General features: G+C 43.9%; 1 protein-coding gene across 1 annotated transcript in view; it reads right to left on the reverse strand.

Moving 5' to 3' along the window:
• The window catches only part of JAKMIP3 (Janus kinase and microtubule interacting protein 3), a 776,485-nt gene that overhangs the window by 136,232 nt on the left and 616,160 nt on the right, over positions 1 to 24,093 (reverse strand). The window contains exon 7 of the mRNA XM_086922542.1: positions 782 to 913. Coding sequence (XP_086778668.1) covers positions 782 to 913 — 132 coding nt within the window. The remainder of the gene's footprint in view (positions 1 to 781; positions 914 to 24,093) is intronic.

Here is a 24,093-nt window from a genome sequence, read left to right on the forward strand (position 1 = left end):
TAGAAGTTTATAACTGGCCCAGTTTGCAAATGAAGGCCATTTTATTAGCTGTTTGATTCTCTAATGGAGGCCACTTTTTTGCGGTGCCCAGGTCAATTTTCTGTCCCTGCTGGCGAAACTGGAACTCTGGATTGCCAGCCTGAAATTATTCTTCAAGACCCCCGTAAGGAATGAATGCACGTAAATGTCCTCATGTCTGTAAAAAATAAAAATCGCAGGCACGGCCGGACTGGGAACCGTAACCAGCCCTGGCAAATAGCTCAGCCAGCCCCTGAGAAGGGGGTAGGGTTAGTGGAAAGCTTTTGTTACAGGGGGCTGAGGATGATAATCCACATTTGTAAAGCACAAACAATCACCCGTAAGGGTCTCTAGGCGCTGAGGGCAGTCGGGAAGATTAAGCAAGCTATTGCCCAGAGTCACATGGTGCTGGGCTAATCTGCCGCCGGCACCGGGGATCAAACCGTGATCCCCAGATTCCGTAGTCAGTCGCCCTGGCCGCGGCGCCACACCTCTTCCTTCGCGCGCCACACCTCTTCCTATGCTGCAAAATCGTCCCCTGGTAGCAAAAATGCCCCCCAGGGGTCCAAAACTGGCCTCACCCTGATGGCCCACTGGGGAAACACCCGGTGCCTATTATGGCCAGTTCGGCCCTGATCGCAGGAACAGGTACTCATATGTTTTTAAAGAAGCATTGAGCTAGTTTTAGGAGATACTATTTTCCACATGAGAAGTAAACAATTTGGAAACATTAAGACTGTACTGATCGCTACTGCATACGTACCTTGGAAAGTTCGTCTATAATAGTTTGCTGTTCAAGTACCTGGAGCCTCAAAAAATCCACTTCCCTCTCTTCTTGACTTTGATCAAGGTCATTTAAAGAGCTTGGTCTCCTGATGGTTCCCACTCTTTGTCTCTAAACAATGTATAGGCAAAGTTATGTTTTCAGAGGAGAAACAATATATTTTCATGCAAAAGCCAGTTTTATCAGTTTAACTTCTGTTACAGATCAGTGTAATTAAATATACAGCAATAACATCTTATTTAACTACATGGAAGATCTTCAGTTTTTGTGGAGCTGAAATATATTATTTCATTTTTTAGCAGGAATGTTTAACAACCTAGACACTCCCAGAATGTATTGATTTGCATATGTGTAATACACCGGTGCGGTGGCACAGGTAAGAGCGGTGGGACGGGGGCGGGGCGGGCAGGGTGGGGGGGTTGGATGTCTACGGATGTTGGGATAGGTAAAATTAAATTAAACTATGAATAAAACTACTTACCTTGCGCTCGCCGCATCGCTGACATGGAGTTGCAGCGAGCACAAACTAAGTGGTTTTATTTATTTATTTAATTTTACCTATCCCTTCGTCTGTCGACTTCCCCACAACCTGCCCCGCCCCACTGCTCTTACCTGTGCCAGCCGCGCCTGATTATACAGATGCAGAATATAAATAATGTTTAATATAACAACTCCTTTTGGCCCCTTTGTGGTTCGACCATTTATGGTCAGCTCTGAAAACTATCCCATTCATTTTTAAATGTGTTTTTGTGTAATTTCTTGTGATAGGAGCACAGAGAAGAAAAGCACCATAAGCTTTTTATGAAAACGTGCGCCTAATGCTGGGAAACAAAGCATTACATGGTGCGCCGCACAGTTTACAGCATTTACTATTAGATGGTAGATGGCAGCCATGCCAGAATTGTGTCCTTCAAAGCGATGTGCTGAATCCTCCATGATTGTACAGCTGAGCACGGAAATGATGGGTGCCACCTGAAAGAATCCACTCTCAGATGAGGTGCACACCGTTTAACCCAATAAACTCTGTGAGTGGGCAACACCACTTGATGTGAGGATCTTCGACCCCCCCTCCCCCGCATTTGATGAACCTGCCCCTATTAGAAAGAGCATGATTCAGTGTAGCGGCACAGTGACGTCACAAAACTAGTGCATATAGGATTACACGTGCGCGCCTCAGCTCCATGAATGGAGATCACTTCTGCTCACCAGCTTTCTGATCAGCCCGATGCCAACAATGTACAAATTGCTTGTGAAGGACAACATGGTGAAAACACATATGAAGACAGAGCAGACAGAGCCAATGTTGGTGAACCAGTCACAGACAAGTGGCCTTGTAAGGCCCAGCGAAAGTTCAAAGGCATTCTCATTACAGGATATAGAAAGGACTCCACAGCCACATCAACCCTTTCCACCAAAACACCCACAGAGACAAGGGCTATTAGAGAAACTAATAAAAGGCACCCAGCAGTGATGCAAACCCTCTTCCACACAGACCACAAGGTGGACCCAAAGCACATGTTTCTATAGCGAGTGTTGCTCAGAATGTACCCAATTTAGCAGCACCCACGTCTGTGTCACTAGACCACCGCTAGGACCAGAAATAAAAGTATCATAGAAACCCTAGTTAAGCAGAGATAGTCGAGAAGTTGCTCTTCATCCCACCTCCTACTATAATCAAATACCACCTGTGAAATGATTACCTATGCATTGAAACTTGGAAGGTTTCCCAATATTTGATCTGGTTATCAGTGGAAACGTTTAAGGAATTTGTACCAGGTTTTTAATAGTTGGCCCTGTGTAGATGATCTTTTAATGACCCTGCTTTGTGTAATTTAATTACATCAAATCTGTCTGATTGAACAGCGGCGCGGAAACACTATCAGTGGAGGCGCAGTGAATGAATTAACCCACATTTTAAATATATCTTCCTTCCCTTATGTTTGCGAGCTTGAGGCGACGAGAGGATGTTGCACACTGCTTCCATGGACAGGCTGCTGGCAGGACTAGCACGCGCCATCTGCTGCTCTGCCATATTCTGAGGTGATTTTTGCAGGGGACCATCTGCAAAGCTCGCTTCCTCAGCACTGGAGGCACACTTGAACACTTGTCATAATGTAAATAAAGGACTGAATAGCATGAACACAAAGGCGCAAACATAACGTGTGCTAGTCCGCAGAGCTCTCCTTCGCCGCACTGATATTTTTAGAAATTGCAGAAAAAAGATAGTATGGAGTTTCTTCTCACTTATATAACTTTCGAACTCAGCAAACAAAAATTAAGCCTATAGTCCATTTTAATGTGGATATTAAACACCGACTAATCTTGGCAGCTGACTACAGACGAAAGCATAACATAAAGACAAGCTGTCATTTTTAACAGTTTTTAAATTCTCCTGCTGTCTGTCAAACATTTCGGCATCAAAACTGCCTATTTTGGCAATAGTTCACTGAAAATTCAAGGCCCCCTAATTTGTATCGTATTTATATTTTCATAAAATGCTTCCATGGGTATGATTTCCTGTATTTTTTTTTACTATGTTTGACTCACCTTCACAAGTAGCTATGGGCCTAACACATTAAAATAATAATAATAATAATAATAATAATATGAATAATAATAATAATAATAATAATAATAATAATAATAATAATAACAGCAGTAATAATAATTATTAAAATAATATTATTACTATTATTATTAATTATTATTATTATTATTATTATTATTATTATTATTATTATTAATAATAATAATAATAATAATAATAATAATAATAATAATAATAATAATAATAATAATAATAATAATACTATTAATACTTATAGTAACATTTCAATAATATATCACATATAAGTAGGAATGTTTTTTTTTAAACAAACTTTATTGGGTTTTTTCCTTTCTTTTGTTTTACCGCCTTTTCAATACACATATTTGATCATAGTATACAGTGTTTCAATACGTTAACACAATTTTAAATCTGTAGAATTTGTCACATATATAGTTCTAGCTTCTAAACTCAAACACTACAGAAGAGAGCTGTAGTCAGCGACTGATGTGGGTCACACTACTCCTACAGTATATTGTACAAGACTCTTAGTAAATAAGTGTGTCAAACAACACCCACTAATCCACTCCCCACCCCTCTTACACCACCCTCTTCCCATAGCTAGTTCTGGCCATACAACACAATACAACACAATAATTGAAGCAACATCCTCTTACAGTGTAATTACTCTATGTACAGGTCGTGACTCTGCTACTCCGTTTGGAACCACCCTAAGTTGTTGTACTTTGTGTCTGATCATCACAACTGTTATTGGGTTCTTGGGACCATAGGATCATCATCCAGGCAGGTATTTTTGTAGGCTTCCACCATTGCATCCCATTCCAGGAAATTGTTTTTTTTCTAAGGCCGCTGGCCTCTTCCCTGCACAGTGCCGCGCCTTCAGCACCAGCCCATCTCAGCGTTTCGCCATGCCACATTGATACAGTGGGGGCCCTGGCTGATTTCCATCGCATTGTGATCGACCTCTTTGCCACTATGAGTGCCAAATCAAGGAAACTTAACTGTACCTTATGTGTTTTCGTCCTTTTACGAATACCTAGTATGTATTCTAGTGGTGTGTCTCCCATGGACAAGCGAGTGGCTATCTCTAACTTATGTTAACCCCTCTCCAGAACTCCACAAGGCCTGTGCACGCCCACAACATATGCAGGAGGTCCGCTTCCTGTAATTTACACCGGGGATATTGATGCGCCGTATCTGGGTACATTCTGTGCAGTCTACGTGGGGTCGGGTAGGCTCTGTGCACTATCATGCTCTGGATAAATTTGAACTTGGCATTACGTGAGACCTTCTGTGGGTATTCCAGTATATTACTCCATTCTTTATCCGCTAAGTCTCGACCAAGCTCTACAACCCACTGAACCCTTGTGGAATCTAGCTGAACCCGGGCATGTATATGGATACTAAGGTAGAGCTACTTAATTAAATGGCCCTCCCCGTCCCATGGAATAAAGTACCTTTATAAGTGCGTTTGGCTGGGGTTCCTCCTTTTGATGAGGAGATCTGACACTGTTGCGAATTCCGCAAATATATCAGGGATTGGTCCTTGACCTCCCCCCCCCCCCAGCAGATCTGCGAGGTATAGTATGAGATCGTCAGCGTAGGCTGATACTAGGTGCACGGATTTACCAATGGGAATCCCGTAGCAGCCTGCGTCTCGCCGTAGGCGGAGCGCTAGTGGTTCCAGTGCCAGAACAAACAGGATTGGAGACAGGGGACAGACCTGGCGCGTACCCCTGTGTACCTCATATTCCCCAGATATCAGTTTCCCTGTACGGATTCTTGCCGTGGGCGCTGTGTATAGCAATATTACCTATTTTATGTATGCTGGGTGTATACCAAAGCGTGCAATGGAACTGAACATATAGTCCCAAGATAGGGTATTGAATGCCTGCCTCATGTCTAGGGACATGCAGCCAGCTCTCGGAAAACGTGTCAGATCGGCGGACATGATCTGATGCAGTCTGCACAAGTTTAATGAGGTGCTCCTCACAGGTACGAACCCACAGTGATCAACATGGATCAATTTGGTAAGATACGGCTGAATTCTATTCGCCAGCACCTTACTTAATATTCTGTATTCCATGCAAAGTAGCGACAAGGGCCGATAACCTGTCATGTCAGTCGGATCCCTTCTTGGTTTAGGCAAGGACACTCTCAAGGCCTGAGCTGTTGTACGAGGCAAGTACCCCAACTCTAGTGACGTCCTCTAATGCTCCTCCAGATGTGCTATCAGTATGTCGGAATTTGCCTCAAAGAATTCTATTGGCAGACCATCTAGTCCCGGTGTCTTATTACGAGCGAGCACAGCAATGGCTGTCTTAATTTCCGCCCTAGTAATGGGCCCCTCTAGGTCTTGTGCCATGCCAGTCGGGAGTTGTGGGTATGGCAGGTCTGTAAGGAGGTCATCAATGTAGAACTCCTCCAAGCGAGGGGGCGCACTATACAGTTCTTCATAATGCTTACTAAAGGCCTCACTAATCTCACATTGCGTGGTGGCGGTTCCTCCCCCCGGCAGATTAATGTAGCTAAAGGCAGTGATACTGGGGTCATTTCTAATCAACTTAGCCAGCAAAGTACCCGACTTATCTGCATCTGTGTGATGTACTTGTGGGTAAGATCTGTAATCTATTAACCTCAGTGTCTCAAGTAATTCTGCGTGTTGAATACGTAAGTCTTGCATGTTTGTCTGTTTCGCTGGATCGCGCGCTGCCTCCTGCTCTAGTCGTGACATAGTGGCCTCTGTGTCCTGTAGTTTTTTTATGTATCTCCTGCCTGGCTCACACTGTGGCGCTGATTGCTGCCCCTCGGACTAACACCTTGAAGGCATCCCATTCGACCAATACTGTAGAGGCCGTATTATGATTCTCCATGAAGTAGTTTTGAAGGGTAGTGGATAGCGTGCTACAGAAGGCAGAGTCCTTAATTTTTTGAGGCCAGAGCCGCCATGTTGGGACCGGTGAGGGCACTGTACCCCAGCTAAAAACTGCCTCCAGAGGATTATGGTCCGAAAAGGTCTTCGCTAAGTGTGTAGTATCTATAATCTCATCCGCTATGGAGGTGGAACACATAATCCAATCAATTCTGGTGTGTAACTGGTGCACCAGGGAGAAAAAGGAATACTCCCTGTAGATTGGATGTTTAAATCGCCATACGTCACACAGGGACCAACCCTCGACCCAGTCGCATAGAGCTTTAGCCTGCTTACAAACCATTGTGTCCCTCAGAGGTGGGTGGGAAGTGCCTAATGACATATCCATGACCGCGTTACAGTCACTTCCTATGAGCCATGAATACGCTTCCCATCCCGCCAAAATGGAGTTCAGACTCAGGAAATATTTGTGTTGATCATAATTCGGAGCATAAATATTCCCTAACACAACCGGTGAACCATCCAGGGTGCCACGTAGGAATATGTACCTGCCCTGTGTGTCCACCCTCTTGTCCAGCAACACAAATGGTGTTTCCCCCTTTATCCAGATCGTCGCCCCGCGGGCAAATGCAGAATAATTAGTGCATATTACCTGCCCCTCCACTTCTTCCTCATTTTCGCAGCTTCTGCCTCCATTAGGTGTGATTCCTGGAGGAAAATCACCTGCGCTCCCCGGCGCAGCAGGAAGGCATGTACTCTATGTCTTTTATGGACAGAACCCAACCCTCTGACGTTCCATGTAACAAGTTTATATTTGTCTACGAACCGTTCCGCCATCTAATCCTGTGAGTTTCCTACTATGAATGAGAAGATGCAGCCGCATGATGTGCAATATTGTCAATGTACCAGAACTAAGGAACCCGGAACCTAACCCAAACATCAGGTCACGCCTACAATCCAAACCAGGCAAGACCAAACAAAAAGAACATTGAAATAGAACATTGTAAACAGTAGCAGTTGCAAAGCGGGGAATGGTAGCCACCACCATCATGTAGTCAAACATTAATCTGGTCCAACCCTGAGTCCAAGCGTAATATTGAGATCAGAACATAACACATTTCAATGTATCGGTGGACCAAACATCAAAGGATATGCAATTGTTGATGGATTGTCTCACCGCCCATGTGTCCACTGGCCTTAGGGCCTGTTCTTGCAGGCAGTGTGAGAGGCACTGCTATCCCAGTATTCCATCAGCCGGTTGTGGCGTCACTGTAGGAAAGAGCTGTAGGCTACTGTCCAAGTCCGACCGGATCGTACTGTGGTCCGACGACACCAACATCCTGCGGGAGGAGTTGTCTCGGAAGACATGGGCAACTGTCTTATCGGAAAATTCAATAGGTCCTCAAGAGTACTCACTCACTTTTTTCTTCACATGCACTGCAAATCAGTCTCACACCCACCTACAAACTAGTATCATCTATACTTAGACTCCACTGGAAACCTCCTGGCTTTTTTAGAGGTGATTAGATTAAGGCTTCCCCGTTTACCGGTGGTTCTGCAAGTGATTGGTCTTTAAGGAATCCCAAATGATGAAGGGCGGTTCTGTGTGGTGACTGATGGGTATCCTTTCTCTTTAGATCACATTAAGATCAGGATATTTCCTAGTATTTCTAGTGTTTATTGTTCTTCACTTTCCATGGGTAGGATGTCACAGGACAACGTGGATAGATGTGTACATGTGTAGACCTTTTTGTATAGACCCATCAACACTTTTTGTGTTATATATGTCTTCTGTAACCTCAAGTGTCTTAACTTGAGTTCATTACATGGGTGCCAGCCTAAGATGAACTCACAAATCTGGAACACATCCTTTGAGCACCTGGATTATGCTCTGGTTCTTTCATGCTAAGACAGACCCTTGTCGGTATTTTTTCTTGTTGAGACTCTCGCTGTCTCTCTTCTTGAAATCAAAGATGGTCACCTGCAGAGATGAGGGCTAAAGATAACCCTTTTTAACTGGTAAGGGCATCATTAAAAGTTCCCATGTATGTGAGGTGGGAATACTGCACTTCAAAAGTACCACCGGGTGCAGTATGCCCTATTTTGAGTTTGGCACCTCAGAGAGAAATATAACATGATAGTGCTGCATATTTTGAGCTGCGATAAAATGTGTGCGGGGAAAAGGTGCAGCATTAACACACAAGTTACAAACAAGATGTGCACACACACTCCACTTTGCATCTGTAGCAGTAGTTCCGTGGCACTCTTAATGAGATCCTGTATCTTCACCACTGACGATTCCACGCCATTTTGCCCTACCCAGCACACTACCATCCCTGTGGGGCGATTTACTAGCCCTGCTACATTATTTTTAGTTTATCACATAAGTAGTATTCTAAGCATTGTAAAAGTGTGCCCACACTTGCTAAATGAACTCATGCCTCCCTGATTTATAACTAGGTCTGCATGAAACAGTGTCTGCATTAGTATTTCAGTGTCTGCATGTGTATAACTGTGGATGAGTACTTCTGTATCTGCATGCGTATTCCTGTGCATGAGCATTTCTGTTTTCATGCATATACCTGTGGATGTGTATTTCTGTGTCTGCATGTGTATAATAGTGCATGTATGAGTATTGCTGTGTCTGCATGTGAATACCTATGTCTGTATAAGCAATGTTGTGTCTGCTTATATATACATGTGTATGAGTATTTTTGTGTCTGCATTTGTATAATTGTGTCTTTATGAAAATTGATGTGTCGGCTTGTTTGTAACTGTGTCTGTATGTGTATAACTGTGCCTGTATGAGTAATGCAGTGTCTGCATGTGTGCATTTGTGTTTGTATGAGTATAACCGCTCCTGTATGAGTATTTCAGTGACTGCATGTATGATTCTGTGTTTGTATGAGTATTGCTGTCTTCGCTTGACGCGATGATAGATAGCTATGTTTTATGACAGTAACGAGAAATGGAAGTCTCTTTGATATCTAGTAATGAGCAGTTAGCTGCGACAAGGTCCACATCGACACACATGAAAACTTCAGGCCCAGATGTGGAAACTGCTGGACCCATATAAATGACCATTTACATGCACAGTGATGGATAGCATGGAGAGCACCAGTGGCGTCTCCTCCGCTAAGGAGGAGAATCGCCCCACTGCTTTTAAGCAGTGTAACAAAGGTAAATAAAATGATATTAACTGAATGTTATTATCATTTTATTTGTTCCTGAGGCTAAGGCAGGCGGGGCTGTTTTTCATGACAGGGCATGGCAGGGGAGGAGTGATTTGCCCACTCCTAAGTGCACATGACTGTTTGGCCGACCCTCTCGAGCCAGCCAAGCAGTCATGCGCACTTTCCCTGTTCTCCACACAGGCTGCATTACAGCCTGAGTGGAGAACATGCCCAGGCTCCCTGTTACTTGCTGAGTGTCGATCCACAACGTTCAAACCAATCACAACACCTCACCCACCACCCCTGATCCGTACCGGCCACCACTGGAGAGCACAACCCATTCAGTGGCAAGGATAAGTGCACATGGGGAGTTCCTGCACACATTGTGCTACTTTTAAACCAAGCCTTCCTATAGATCACAGATAGCACAAAAAAGGGAGGATATGCCTTGTGATTAAATGTTTGAAATATCTGCGTGCAGGCGAACAGAAGCAGTATAACCTGTAAGAATAGTTCACGTTATATATCTACTAAAAGAATGATTCAAAGGTCATTGGTTTGCTCTATTCCCATGGTCATTTATTACGTGGGATCTTATAGTCCCCTCTTAATACTTTTTTTATATATCAGAAAATAACACACAGTAAAAATAAAAGGTTTTGTTATTGTTATTATTATTATTTTATTATTATTAGTAGCAGTATATTATATATTATATTATAGTTGTTGCTGATATTGATAGAAAAGCAGTGATATAATGTATGGAATAGTTGAAAGACCAGAGCAACTCTCTGCAGACTGGCCTTTATTGGGGAGAAGGGCATTAATCATCTGGGGATGGACCTGTGGGAGTTCTTTCTTTGCGTAAAGAACACCAGGGACTGGGAATGAGTGTTCAATAACAACATAAATCAGGCATACTAGAGGTGAAGACAAGTAGGGCTTCCAGCCCAGGATGATTGGCACAAGTTGAACTGGCATGTCACCCTGGATAGTTATGCTGAACCTGGGTGGATAGGTAATGTGCTGACAATCAATCAATCAATCAATCATTACATTTCTAAAGCGCGCTACATACCTGTGAGGGTCTCAAGGCGCTGGGGGGGGGGGGGGGGGGGGGATAGAGGTACTGATAAATTGTAATGTACATATGTTTTAATGCATTTCAGTACTTACTGCTTAACATGATGAGAAGATAATATAGAAGAAGTGACACAAATATGTATATTCCATGAAAGGGGGGACAATCACAGGTCAAGAAAAATGATACATCGCATTCCTTTCACAACTAGGTCAGTTTAGTAATGCATGGTCAGTACAGTCAGCTGTAATTTATGCACTCTCTCTGGGGATGTAATGGTGGCTCTTGTGTGGGGCAGGCCACAACTGTAAATAGATGGAGGGCTTTAAATACAGCATTATATTCTGATCCATACTAAAAGCAATGGTGTTGAATATGACCAAAGAGATATTAATGAGGTCCAGGAACCAATAAAGAAGGGAGGACAGAAACATATCTGTACTTTGTTCACAGGTGTAAATATGCATGGCTTAGATATTATCCCTCCAAACAGATGATGGTGCACAATTCAGAGATATTCTGTGTCAAATAAACATGAACTCATATTGGGTTGGTGAAAATATCACTAGCAGTAATTTTGTCATTTAGTAGTGAGATGAAGAATTTGAACTTTTGCACAAAGGCAACCAGGAACACACTATAGATGGTTGCACACAGGAGATCATTAATAATAATAAGGGAAGACTTTAAAATGAAATATATGCATATGCTGTAATCCATGCGAATTTTATGAGGAAAATCAGTTTTTGGCCAAGAACATTAGTAAAAACACAGATGGGATAGGTGGCACTTCCTTAAACGTTTGAAAAGTTAGGCATGAAAAGGCTAAAGTCCAACTCTCCAAATTCACTTCAGTAAAAACAGCATTCTTAATAATTTATTAAGAGGCCACAAAAGTGGGGCTTTGCCCATTGAGGTTTGCTGATGGTTTCAGAAGTCCTACGAGTTCCCACTCACTGTCATGTCCAGAAGAACCTTATACTTGCTCCTGGAATGGCCAAAGAATGGAAGGTCAATACATATAGAAGGATGTCACATTTCAGAGGAGGGAATGCTCTTTTTACATGACTTTCTTGGACGAATTTATCATGTCTTTGCTGAGAGCGCACGTCCATGAGAAGGACTTTGGCCAATACAAGTTAATGCAGACTCTTTCCTACCAAGAGTTGGGTGGTGGATGTACTGACTTGATTTTGCTTTAGATAGGGCCCCAATCTGTACAGATCAATTACACATGTTGATAATAGTTGAACAGCGGATTTAAATTGGTATCTACATACCCTTGATCAACTTGGTGCTCTGGGCGTGTTTGAACATATTGTGATGTTCTCACTGTTGTTTTCCTATGAAGGACAATTGAATCATTACTGCCAAACAATACGTTAATAACTAGAGGATTATGAAGTATTGCAAATTGTGCAGAGCTCCTCAAACAAGTCAAATTTATGACTTGGCCTTCAAGGTTCCCTCTGTCCATAGAAAATGGGAAGTCCACCATAGCATTTTGGTAAATATTTTGGTATCAAGCAATTCAGAATCAATGGCAACAATAATAAGCTTCCCATACTACAAGCAAAATGGTTAGCAAAGGCCGGAAATGCCCAACTTTGGTATAAAAAAGACCCCAGTTCCCCAAATCCCATCATTTGCATTGAGAGGGATTTGTCTAAAAGGTGATATTGTCTGCAATGCCTGAAAAAATAAGGACAAAAGAGCTTATGAACCTGAGCTGTTTCCTTGCACAGTTTAATGGTTCAAGAACAGATTCCACAGATGGTGCAAGGTGAGCATTCAATCAATTAATCAATCAATCAAAACACTTGTATAGCGCACTACTCACCCGGAAGGGGCTCACGGCGCTTGGGGGAAGGGGGCCGCTACTGCTCGAACAGCCAGGTCTTGAGTTGTCTCCTGAAGGCGAGGTGGTCCTGGATCAGCCGAAGGTGGATGGGGAGGGAGTTCCATGTCTTGGCCGCCAGGTAGGAGAAGGATCTGCCTCTGGCGGTGGCTCTTCGGATGCGTGGTACGGCAGCGAGGGCGATGCTGGCGGACCGTAGCTGGCGGGTGGGCGTGTGCAAGGTCAGGCGGTCGTTGAGGTACTTGGGGCCCAGGTTGTGGAGAGACTTGTGTGCGTGGGTGAGGAGCCTGAATGTGATCCTCTTGTTGACGGGGAGCCAGTGCAGGTTCCTCAGGTGGCCGGAGATGTGGCTGCGTCGAGGGATGTCCAGGATGAGTCGGACGGAGGCGTTCTGGATGCGTTGTAGTCTTTTCTGTAGCTTGGCTGTGGCTCCGGCGTAGAGGGTGTTTCCGTAGTTCAGCCGGCTGGTGACGAGGGCCTTGGTGATCCATCGGAAGATCTTGCGGAGCATGCGGAGGGTGTGAAAGCATGAAGAGGAGACGGCGTTGACTTGTCTGGTCATCGAGAGGGAGGAGTCCAGGATGAAGCCCAGGTTGCGTGCGTGGTCTGTCGGCTTGGGGGCGGTGCCCAGGGCTGGGGGCCACCAGGAGTCGTCCCAGGTGGAGGGTGATGGTCCAAGGATGAGGACTTCCGTCTTGTCTGAGTTCAGTTTCAAGCAGCTGTTCTTCATCCACTCGGTGACGTCTTTCATTCCTTCGTGGAGGCTGGTTCTGGCGGTGTCGGGGTCTCTGGTGAGGGAGAGGATCAGCTGGGTGTCGTCGGCGTAGGAGATGATGTTGAGGTTGTGTTGGCGTGCGATGGCTGCGAGAGGTCTCATGTAGACGTTGAAGAGGGTGGGGCTGAGTGATGATCCTTGCGGGACACCGCAGATGACTTCGGTGGCCTCGGAACAAAATGGCGGGAGGCGGACTCTCTGTGTTCTTCCAGCGAGGAACAAGATGATCCACTTCAATGCCTTCTCTTGGATGCCGGTGTTGCTGAGGCGTTGGACTAGGGTGCGGTGGCAGACAGTGTCGAACGCGGCGGAGAGGTCCAGGAGGATGAGTGCCGCTGTTTCCCCGTTGTCGAGAAGGGCTCGGATGTCGTCGGTGGCTGCGATGAGGGCGGTCTCGGTGCTGTGGTTGGCCCTGAAACCGGACTGCGAGGGGTCGAGGGATCCATTTGTCTCGAGGAAGGCGGCAAGCTGTCTATTGGCGATCTTCTCGATGACTTTGGCAGGAAAAGGGAGGAGCGAGATGGGGCGGAAGTTTTTGAAGTCGGTGGGGTCCGCTGTTGGTTTCTTCAGTAGGGCGCTGAGCTCAGCATGCTTCTAGCTCTCCGGGATGGTGGCGGTGTCGAAGGAGGTGTTGATCACGTCTCGGGGTTGGGGTGCGATGGTTGAGTCGGCCTTGTTGAAGACGTGGTGGGGGCAGGGGTCAGTCGGAGATCCGGAGTGGATGGTGTTCATCGTGCGGGCTGTGTCTTCGGTGGTCACTGCGGTCCAGGTGCGGAGGGTCGTGGTGGGGTGCGTTGGTTCGACGGTTGGGTGCGAGGATGGTGTGCCGAAGCTGTTGTGGATGTCGGCAATCTTGCGGTGGAAGAACGAGGTGAGGGAGTCACAGAGATCTTGTGAGGGGGTGATGTCGTTGTTGCCGGTGCTGGGGTTGGAGAACTCCTTGACGATGCTGAAGAGTTCCTTGCTGTCGTGGGCGTTGTTGTCCAGTCGATCCTTCAGTGATTTCTTCTTGGTGGTGTGGATGAGCTGGTGGTGCTTGCGGGTCGCGTGTTTGAGGGCGGTCATGTTGTCAGTGGTCCGGTCGAGGAGCCAGGCTTTCTCGAGGGTGCGGCAGGTCTTTTTGGAGTCCTTGAGTTCGTCGGTGAGCCAGGGGGCCTTCTTGCTTCTGGGTTTGCTGGGAGGGTTCTTCAGTGGTGCCATTTGCCATGTCTACTCAGTCGTAGTCCTTTACATGGAAGCAAAATGAAAACTGTTCCCCATCCAATACACAGGAGAGTAGCCAAACATCTATTGCTAGAGGATTGGGCAAGTTCGCTAACTGTCCACTCTACCTTAGTACCCTCACTAGATGTTTGTTTTGCCTTTCCCTTGCTTCTCCACCTTCTGGCGCAGGAGGCCAACCAGGCTGCTATGCTTCTTTTTATTATTTCATGCTGATGATCTGGATGTTCTCAATTTTGTGTTGTCAAACATTTTATATTTCTTTTTGCATCATCAGTTGTAACATCAAATATTGAACTAGTGTAAAAAATGTTCATCCAGGTCTATGGCTTATAAACTCTACTGAATGACCTCTGACCTATAAAGATATCTGACCTATTACATTTGATCCTATCATCACAACATAGCACTGTATCATGTGTTTCTCAATAGCTTGCTATATTATTAAAGATTGCTTATTCATTAAGTGTTGTATGTTTTATTGCATAGCCTTTTCTTTCAGTTATGTCTTTTGTATGGTATATTCAATGACTAGCTGCTTGAGAAACAAAGTCCTAATTCTTTGGATGCTACTCTGTAGATATCCAGTTCTCCCCAAGTACTGGATGTCGGAACAGGGAGATCTCTCTTCACAAGTTCTTTTTTTAACCTTGAGCGAGTCAGCCTGTGTTTAGGCTAACAGAGAGGAACATCCTTTTGTAGAGAACCACCCACTATATTACATGGGCAAGCCACTACTATACACAGTGTTTGTGGTCTAGACAGTGATTTATGTAGATGTCAGTTACTCATGACATCATCAAACCTAAGCCTAATTTGTGAAAGAATGAGTGACTGTGCCTAAGACTCTGCTCAGCTGGTGCTATAACTCATCAAGCAGATGCAAAACTCTTATCACACACAAACTGTATTACCTCAACACGATACTGAATCAGCACTTCTGGTAGTCACTGAGGAGCTCAAAGGAATACTAGATCAAGGGGGTTCAGACGCAATCCTGGTTCTGGATCTAAATGCAGCTTTTGACACCGTGGACCACTCTACCCTGGCACCTATGCTGAGGGAGGTCGACATCCAGGGAAAAGCCCTCCAATGACTTACCTCCTTTCTGAGTAACAGATCATGGAATCCTCCTGTCTTTCGGAAACACTGCCAGTCTCATGCAGAGTCCCACAAGGCTCACCTCACTGTGTAACATCACTTTGTTCAACCTATCTATGCGCCCATTGGCCAAAATTGTCCAGGAGTTTGGGCTGTCGATCGTGTCATATGCGGACGACACACAGCTGGTGGTATCGATGTTGGGGAGACCAAACTCAAATCACCTCCAATTGGTACCCTGTATGGAAAAGGTGGCTAATTGGATGGCCAATTGTAGCCTAAAGTTAAAAGGTAACTAAACAGACCTAATGATCCAAAATAGTCACTGGCCCAGGGCCATGATTAACTGGCAAGGAGATTGGGGAATAACTCCCATCCCCAAACCAACAATAAAGAATCTGGGCATGTGGCTGGATAATTCTCTTTCGAAAGGAAATGCAAGTTAAAAAACTAATAGCAACCTGCTTTGGTACACTCAGAATGATCCGTATGGACATATGACTCATCCCAGTACAGGCACCAAGAACTGTGGTCCAAGCCCTAGTGGTTTCACGTCTTGATTATGGCAACTCCCTGTATATGGGCTCACCAAAATATGTGACTAACAGACTGCAGGTGGTGCAGAATGCGGCGGCCAGGTTACTCTTAAAAATTCCAAGACAAGAATCAGCAAAAACTCCTTGAAACAGCTTCACTGGCTGCCCATCGAAGCCAGGATCAATTTTAAATCCCTCTGCCTGGCTCACAAAGCAATGAATGGCGGGGGTCTAGCCATACTCAGAGACCTCCTTTCACCATATGCACCAAAGAGGTACTTCAGGTCATCCTATGACCAACTCATAAAGACGCTGAGGATCAAGAGATCAAGATGCAGAGGTAGATCTTTTTCCTTCCTGGTCCCGAAGCTGTGGAATTCCATGTCCCTGAGGTTGCTGGAAGATTAATCCAGCTTCAGGCAAAAATTCAAGTCATTGGCGTTCCCTTGATGATTAACCCATTGTTCGGTCACCAGCATCTCTTTCTACCAACGCTGGGAAGCCTTTAGGCAGCTATGCGCTTTATAAAACCGCCAAATATAAACATAGCATAGCATGCACAATAATTGGCCTACAGGGATATGTTTACAGAAAGAGCAGACTCTCACCATAGTCAGCTACGATGTATGAATAAGTCACTTTTATGTACCGTTTGTCTTGTATTCACCTTTTGAAGCAGTCTAATCCGTCCGTCTACAGAAATCATATTGCATGGGAAACACCTACTATACACCGTTTCTAGTGTTAACATGGTGTTAGGGTGTCACTAAACCAAACCTCATCACAGGTGTGTCACTGTGAAGGACTTATGCTTTCTATGGCTGCACAGTTCACGGATCCTCACAGGATGCAGAAAAACAAGAGCTGCTCTCAGCATAGGGAGGCGTGCAGGTCGTGTGTACATTTTTCACTATGGCAGATGATAAGTGACGTTTCCTATAAAGCTGCATATGCAATGTCAGTATTTTACATGTCTAATATATCTAATATTTGACTACGCAACTGCCATATTAATCACCACAATAATTATGTTCCATGGTTACTGCAATACAATAGTGCATACATTTATTTTTAAAAATCAATACTGTTTTTGTATACCTGTTTGAGGGGGCTGTCTGGCAGGACTGATTGCATGTATACATGCAGGATCTAGCCATGTTTAAGACATGGGAGGACACAGAATATCCCTGTCTGTTTTTTTAGTCTGCATGGCTCATTGGCAATAACCACCAGAATTGAGGGCCAAGAGAGATCTGCCTTCAAGTTGAACATTGTATCTTCAGTCCATTTTACCTGCTCAGATGTCTTAGGACTACTTTGATAGATTTCACAATAATATGAATAATTTCCTAATCAATTCAGTTACATACATGTTAAATGACCGATTGGTAAAGAGTAATTTATATGTTGTAATCAGAACAAACATCTGTAGAGGTGGTCAAAGACACAAGGGTAATCCAAGGCCCAAGGCTTCCCCAGCTACTCAAACAGTTGACAAAGTTAACTTGGACAGCATATTTGATTGCAAAGCCAATCAGGTCTCAGAAACTAGCTATAGTGTATCCTTTTTTCAGTTGGTTAGCGTCAGGTCTCTGATGAAAGACATTGAAGACAATATAAGTACGCAGTTATGAAGTACATCTGTTGATGTTGCTGGGGGAGTATAATATATGGTAGTAATTTACCATATTCCAAATGTATAGAGGTCCACAGAAGAACGTTATGTTGTTATCCCTCCAGGAAGACATAACCTCCTCACTCCAGCAATCTGATCTGATCAAATTCTTGCCTGCATATTTCCTAACAAGTCATCCTTTATTTAACATCAAATAAGCACCTGCAGCGACTCTGACTCCTGCCACCCATTGCTTTAGACTATATAGATGTACCGTTTTGTACACCTGTCCTACTTGCAATGTTTCACATCTCATTTCTCATCAAAGTGTTCCTGATACTGTTCCTGTTTTTCCTTAACTCACTCTTCCCTTTATTAAATATAACATATTTGTGCCCACTGTCAGTGCATGAACACAATCTTTCTTTACATTCGTTAATGAAAAATGGCTGCAACTTAGACATAGGCCTGTATGCCCTAAACATTTCTCGCACCCTCTCCCTCCAAGGCAGATTTTCACCATTGCACTACTTCAGACGCTCTTTAATTACTTTATTCATTCTTTTCACCAGCCAATTGACCCTTAGATTATAAACTACTGACTGTTGTGTGCAATATTCTTCTTTTTCTAAAATCTGCCTCTAGCAGTTTTACCCCACTATTTGATATAAGCTGTTCAATATAACATTGCTTCTCAAATGCTTTCTCCAAAAATGCCACTACTTTGGGCAAATTCACATCTTCTATAAAAATTAAATTTGATCCATTTTAAACAGTACAAAAATAAATGCATTGCATCCTGTTAAACTACCTATTAATCCCATGAAGCCACTTGCTAGCTTACATCATTTTTTCAGACTATTCCACAGATGTCATGGTTATACACATTTGAAACAGTACTCAGCTAATTGATCTTAGCATAGATCAAAGAAATACAAGGAAATAGAAAAGAAAATCGTTCGGCAAACAAGGTTTCAGTCCAACAGCTACCGACAGTAGCATCAGCACGGCAGTCCAAAATAAGAGAACAGTTCTCAAAAATCGATCAGCATAGAATCTTCTCTCAAAAATCTGAACCCTTTCCTCTTCCTTGTAGGATTTGAGCTGTTAGAAAAAACAATCTATTCTTCTGCCTTAATGGTAGCTCTGTAAACTGATTCTGATACTAACCATCTAATAAAGCCCTGTCTGAATGCTTGATGCCGTAACTGAAATTCAGAAAAGACTGCTGATGGCTATGAATTTTGGATCTTTAGTACAATAACCAGGTTAATCTAATACCTGCCTGAGTCTATTATCGAGTCTTGCTGGTTCTTCCATTTAAACTGTGCTATTTAACTGATGTCTTAAATGTGTTGTAGGGAAAATCAGCGAGCTCAGTCAGAACATCAAGTATTACCTCTTTTGTTCTGTGTTGCTGTTGCAGAGCTTTCGGTCTGCATAATGCTAGCCCAACTTAACTTCTTCAGGAGGTTGGGTCTTCGTGTTGCTATTTTTTATCTCTACATCATGGTCTTGAGATTGGTGTACCTAAATCTGTTCTCTAATTTGTGAGGTAGCTGTCAATTAATGGTCCTCACTGGACAGTTAACGTGGTGTTTTGGCCACCCTGATTTTCACCCCTTGTATCAGTAGAGAAAGATTCATCAGAGGATCATTGCCTCTTTGGTAAATGAAATGCTGCAGATTGTCTAATCATAAAGGGCCCAGTACCATTAGAGTAGTAAGAAGAGTAAGCGTATAATAAAATGTTTACAATGCTTGCGCATCAACAGAGGTGAACTACTTCCTGCTTCCTTATAGTTTAACTTCCTGATCATATACTATCTAAAGGATCTGGCCTGGGTCTCGAGTGTACCACAATTGTGCTTGTTCCCTGGTTACTCGTTTGTTGTAGCCAACTGGAATTCTTCAAATTCATCATGCTCATGCTACCTCTCATTTGTGCTACTCACCCAAAACTGTGGAAGACACTGGGGTCTATTTACTAAGATTTAATGATGTGTTCAAAACTAAATCTGTTGTTAACTATTTACTTTCCAGCATAAAACACGTTTTATGCTGGAAAATCACTTATAAGTATTGAAAATCATTACTTAGGTCCAAGAGAGTATCCCAAGGATGGTGCATGTGCATTCCCATGCAACCACCCAAGGTTTCTGATGCTAAATGGTATTGACTTAAAAAGGTAGACACATTTTAGTGTCAGAAAATAGTGCCCATTTCAGATAGACGATATGAAGGAGCAATTTTTCCTTTCAGTACAAAACCTATGCTAGACTCACGAAGACACCCTAGCACTATGGTGCAAAGGTGGGTCTGTTAGACACGGATGCACATTTCTGTGGCAGCATTAGGGACAGGGGTGGAGAGTGTCATATTTCAGTAAATATGGCATTCTCCAGCTCTCTCCTTCTCACACAGTGCAAACTTTGAGGCTACTGCACTGCGCTGCGTGAGAAACGGGTAAATCTGGCCTACTGTGTCTTAAATCCAACAATATATCCGTGTCTTAAATTAGCACTTAATGTGATATGGTCGTGGAAATAACAATACATAAAAATGTCTGTACTTTCATAAACATGATCTTGCTTAGAATTACGGACACAAAATCGAGACAAATCCAGAAAATCTCATTGATCTTAGGTAGTGAGACATTCAACTGGATATCTCTTGCACTATGACCATATCCCATCACAAGGTGTGATATTGTACTAACCAGCTATGCTGTGTTACCTCAATAATACTCCATAATCTAAACTGCATTCTTAGCATAGTAAGTGTTGTGTTTCTCCTTCCTGGTTAATTGACCACTCTACTTCTAGCCCTGACTTACTGTCCCACCCCCGGGTTACTCTATCATCAGAAAAGACAGAACTCAGAAAATAGGGAGTGGACTAGCGATCATCTTTAAAAATGAAGTTCAACTGTCCCTTGTCAAAAACCCCGACCTTAACACCTTTGAACACCCCGAAGCCGAACTTAAGTCTCATGGTTCTCCCCCAATTCGTCTACATAATATCTATCACCCTCCTGGTGACCCACTTCCCTTCGTGGAGGAACTATTCGAGTTTCCTACTCAATCATCTCTTGCCAACTCAAAAAATCTCTTCCTTGGAGATTGCAATCTCCACTGGAATGTGACTGATGACACCTCAGTCAACCTCCTCCCCAGATAAATTAGATAAATGAACTCAAACAACTCTGCCACTCTCCCACCCACTCCAAACAGGCCACTCTTGATGCCATCATTGCAAACTCTCCAACATCATCCCCATCGACTGGTCTTCCCATCACCTCATTCTGTTCTCCATTGCAACCTCGGCTCCACTCCCCTACACCAATAATATTAGGACCACTAAATGGACCAGAAATCTTAATCGCATCCCCACTGGTGAACTTGAGGCCAAACTCCAAGCACAACTTCTTCTCACGCCTCTCTCCCTAAATGTTAACGAATTCACTGAACATTTTAACAAAACGGTAATCGATGTCTCAGATCAAATTGCCCCGCCAAACTAAAAACCCTAAGAAACATTCCATTCAAATCAGGGTTCAATTCCAACCTCAATGACGAAAGATGTGCTCTCAGACTTACAAAAAGAACATGGAGACAACACCCTTCCCCCGCCCATCATGCTCTCCTCAAATCTGCCAGAGCCACATACAAGAAACACATCTTCATGGAAAAGGCCTCCTTCTTCTGTACTCAACTCGACCGCGCGAAGAACAGACCCAGAGAACTGTTGAACATAGTTTGAAACCAAACTTCCTCTACCCCTCCAACCCTGATGGCCACAACTGACAGAAGCGAAGAAATTGCTAACTTCTCCGAAAAAATTGCCATAATACGCCAATCCTTCCTAGCATCTCAGATCCCGCCTTATCCCCTATCTTTCGCTGACTCTATCTCTAAACCTCCCTCTCTATTAACACCCCGACTCCTCATCCCTCCTTCCTACCATTTCCCTTCCTGATACCAGCCCTTCTAACTCACAGCCTAAAAACAATGCCTTCTGGCACAATTTCCACCCCGTAACTGAGCTTGAAATCTCTAACATCATCTCCAAACTTAAACCACCCTCAAACATCAAAGACCCTTTCCCTGCTAATCTTGCTCTGGAGCTTAAGCACATCATTGCTCCTTATTGGACCATCATCATTAACTCCTCCCTTTTCTCGGGTTGTGTCCCCGCCTCCCTCCAAATAACTCCCATTCTGAAAAATTCCAATGCTGACCATAATGACCTTAATAATCTCCGCCCCATCTCTAACCTCCCCCTCCTTTCCAAAGCTCTTGAAAAATGTGCTGTTCTTCAACTGGACAAACATATTGACACCTTTAACCTTCTCGACTCCTTACAATCCGGCTTCTGAAAAGGCTGCAGTACAGAAACTGCCATGCTAAATATTGTAGATGACATCCATCCCTCTCTAGATAATGGCAAGACCTGCCTACTCTTTCTCCTCAACCTCTCTGCTGCAGTTGATACTGTTAACCACCCCGTCTTGCTTAATGCGCTCAAAGTTCGATTTGGCCTTAATGGCCTGGTACTTAAATGGTTCTCCTTCCTCCAACACAGAACACAACAAATCAAAATCCACAACTGCCTCTCTATCCCCACTCCTGGCTCCCTTGGCATCCCCCAGGGCTCTATTCTATCCCCCTCTCTCTTTAACCTCTTTATGGAACCCCCTACCCTCATTCTAAAACAAGCTGGAATCAACTATCACCTCTACGCTGACAACACCCAACTGTACTATAAATCAGATCCCACTCGGATGTTTTACACCTTAACGACACCCTGACTAAAATCCAATACTGATTACACTCCAAACACCTTAAACTCAACTCAGAAAAAACGGAAATCATTCTCTTCTCTCCAAAAAACAACCCTCTTCAAATCCAAACATGGATCACTGACCTTAATGCCCTCAACAGTACGCTCACCTTATCAAACTCAGTAAAATCACTCAGCATCACCACTGACAACAGCCTAACCCCCAAGGCCCATATAAAAAAACTCGGCCAAAGGAGAGCTCTTCACTCTACGCCATCTCAAGAAACTCAAACCCTTTATCTCAGCTGACGACTTTTAAATCGGTCGTCCAATCACTTGTCCTCTCGAAAATTGACTATGGTAATTCTATCCTTTCCGGAGCCCCAAAAGTTCACCTTACCCCACTCAAATCTGCGCTAAACCTGGTGGCCAGGCTCATCACCGACTGCAAACGCTTTGACCACATCTCCCCAGCCTTTAAGCCCCTTAAATGGCTGCCCATAAAAGGCAGATCCACCTGCAAGACGGCATGCATTACTCACTAAGCCCTTTACCGAAAGGCCCCGCTATATCTCACTGATAAACTCAAAAAAGCAGGCTGTCCATGACCGTTAAGAAGCACCAATGCCCTCCTCAGTGTCCCTCCCCTGACAAAAAAGAAATCCACACAATTTCACTCTTTCTGCGGATAAGCCCCAGCATCTGGAATGCCCTCCCTAAAGACATGCGCTGTAACTCCTCCTACATCAGCTTTAAAAAAGACCTCAAACTACACTTGCTCAAGAAATACTGGGGTCCATAATCATTTCCTTTCCATACTTTTCCCTTCTTTCTCCCTTTCCCCTCCTTTTCCCTCCCCGTCTTCCCCTCTTCTTTCCCTCTTCCTTCCATACGTCCCTCCCCTTAATTACTATCCCCCCTCTTTTTGTCTAATTTCCCTCTACCCCCATTCACGCCGCTCCTACCTCCACCCTCCTACCACCTAGCCTCCATCCATCACAGGCCACTATATGATAATTCGATTACATGTATCCATTTTATTTATGTTCCTTTCTCATTTAGTTTGACATTTGCTAATTGTTATTATGCTATCTGCTCTTCATAACCCGACCCATGTGACCTTTACGCTATGTATAACTGTATTATGCCTGCACTATCTACACTTATGTAAAGTATTCTAATACCCCATGGTCCAGCCAGCATTATATAAAACAATTAAAATAAATAAATAAATTGAAGCTCAGAGATGTTTTAAGGCATGGGCAAAGGGGACAATTGCCCAGGGCCCCCACATTCCATGAGGCACTTTGGGAAAGTAAACATTCTATGTAGCTCACCTCTGTCTATTTTCGTATCTCAATCTCTCTCGTATCTGCCTACCTCTACATGAGTCTGTCTCTCTTTGCCCAGTGGCATCAAAAGGATTTTTTGGGGGATCCTGGAAAGCCAAATTTCAACTGGTTTTGTGTGAACTCCGTTTCTGAAAGTTAGCTTGGCATCATGTGACACATAAACTTCAAAGTCAAATAATAAAACTTAAATATGTTACTAATGAAGGGTCCCTAGACCTGTCTTGCCCAGGGACCCTAAAATCCCCAAAACGACTCAACGCCTCGTCAGGGGTAGTAAGCACTATATAAATGCAATTACATTGTTAAGGTGTGCAGGTCGTAAGGCCAATGCAAATAATTTACATTATATACACTATGTTT

Source organism: Lissotriton vulgaris, chromosome 5 (genome assembly GCF_964263255.1).
Source record: "Lissotriton vulgaris chromosome 5, aLisVul1.2, whole genome shotgun sequence".
NCBI classification, from domain to species: Eukaryota; Metazoa; Chordata; class Amphibia; order Caudata; family Salamandridae; genus Lissotriton; species Lissotriton vulgaris.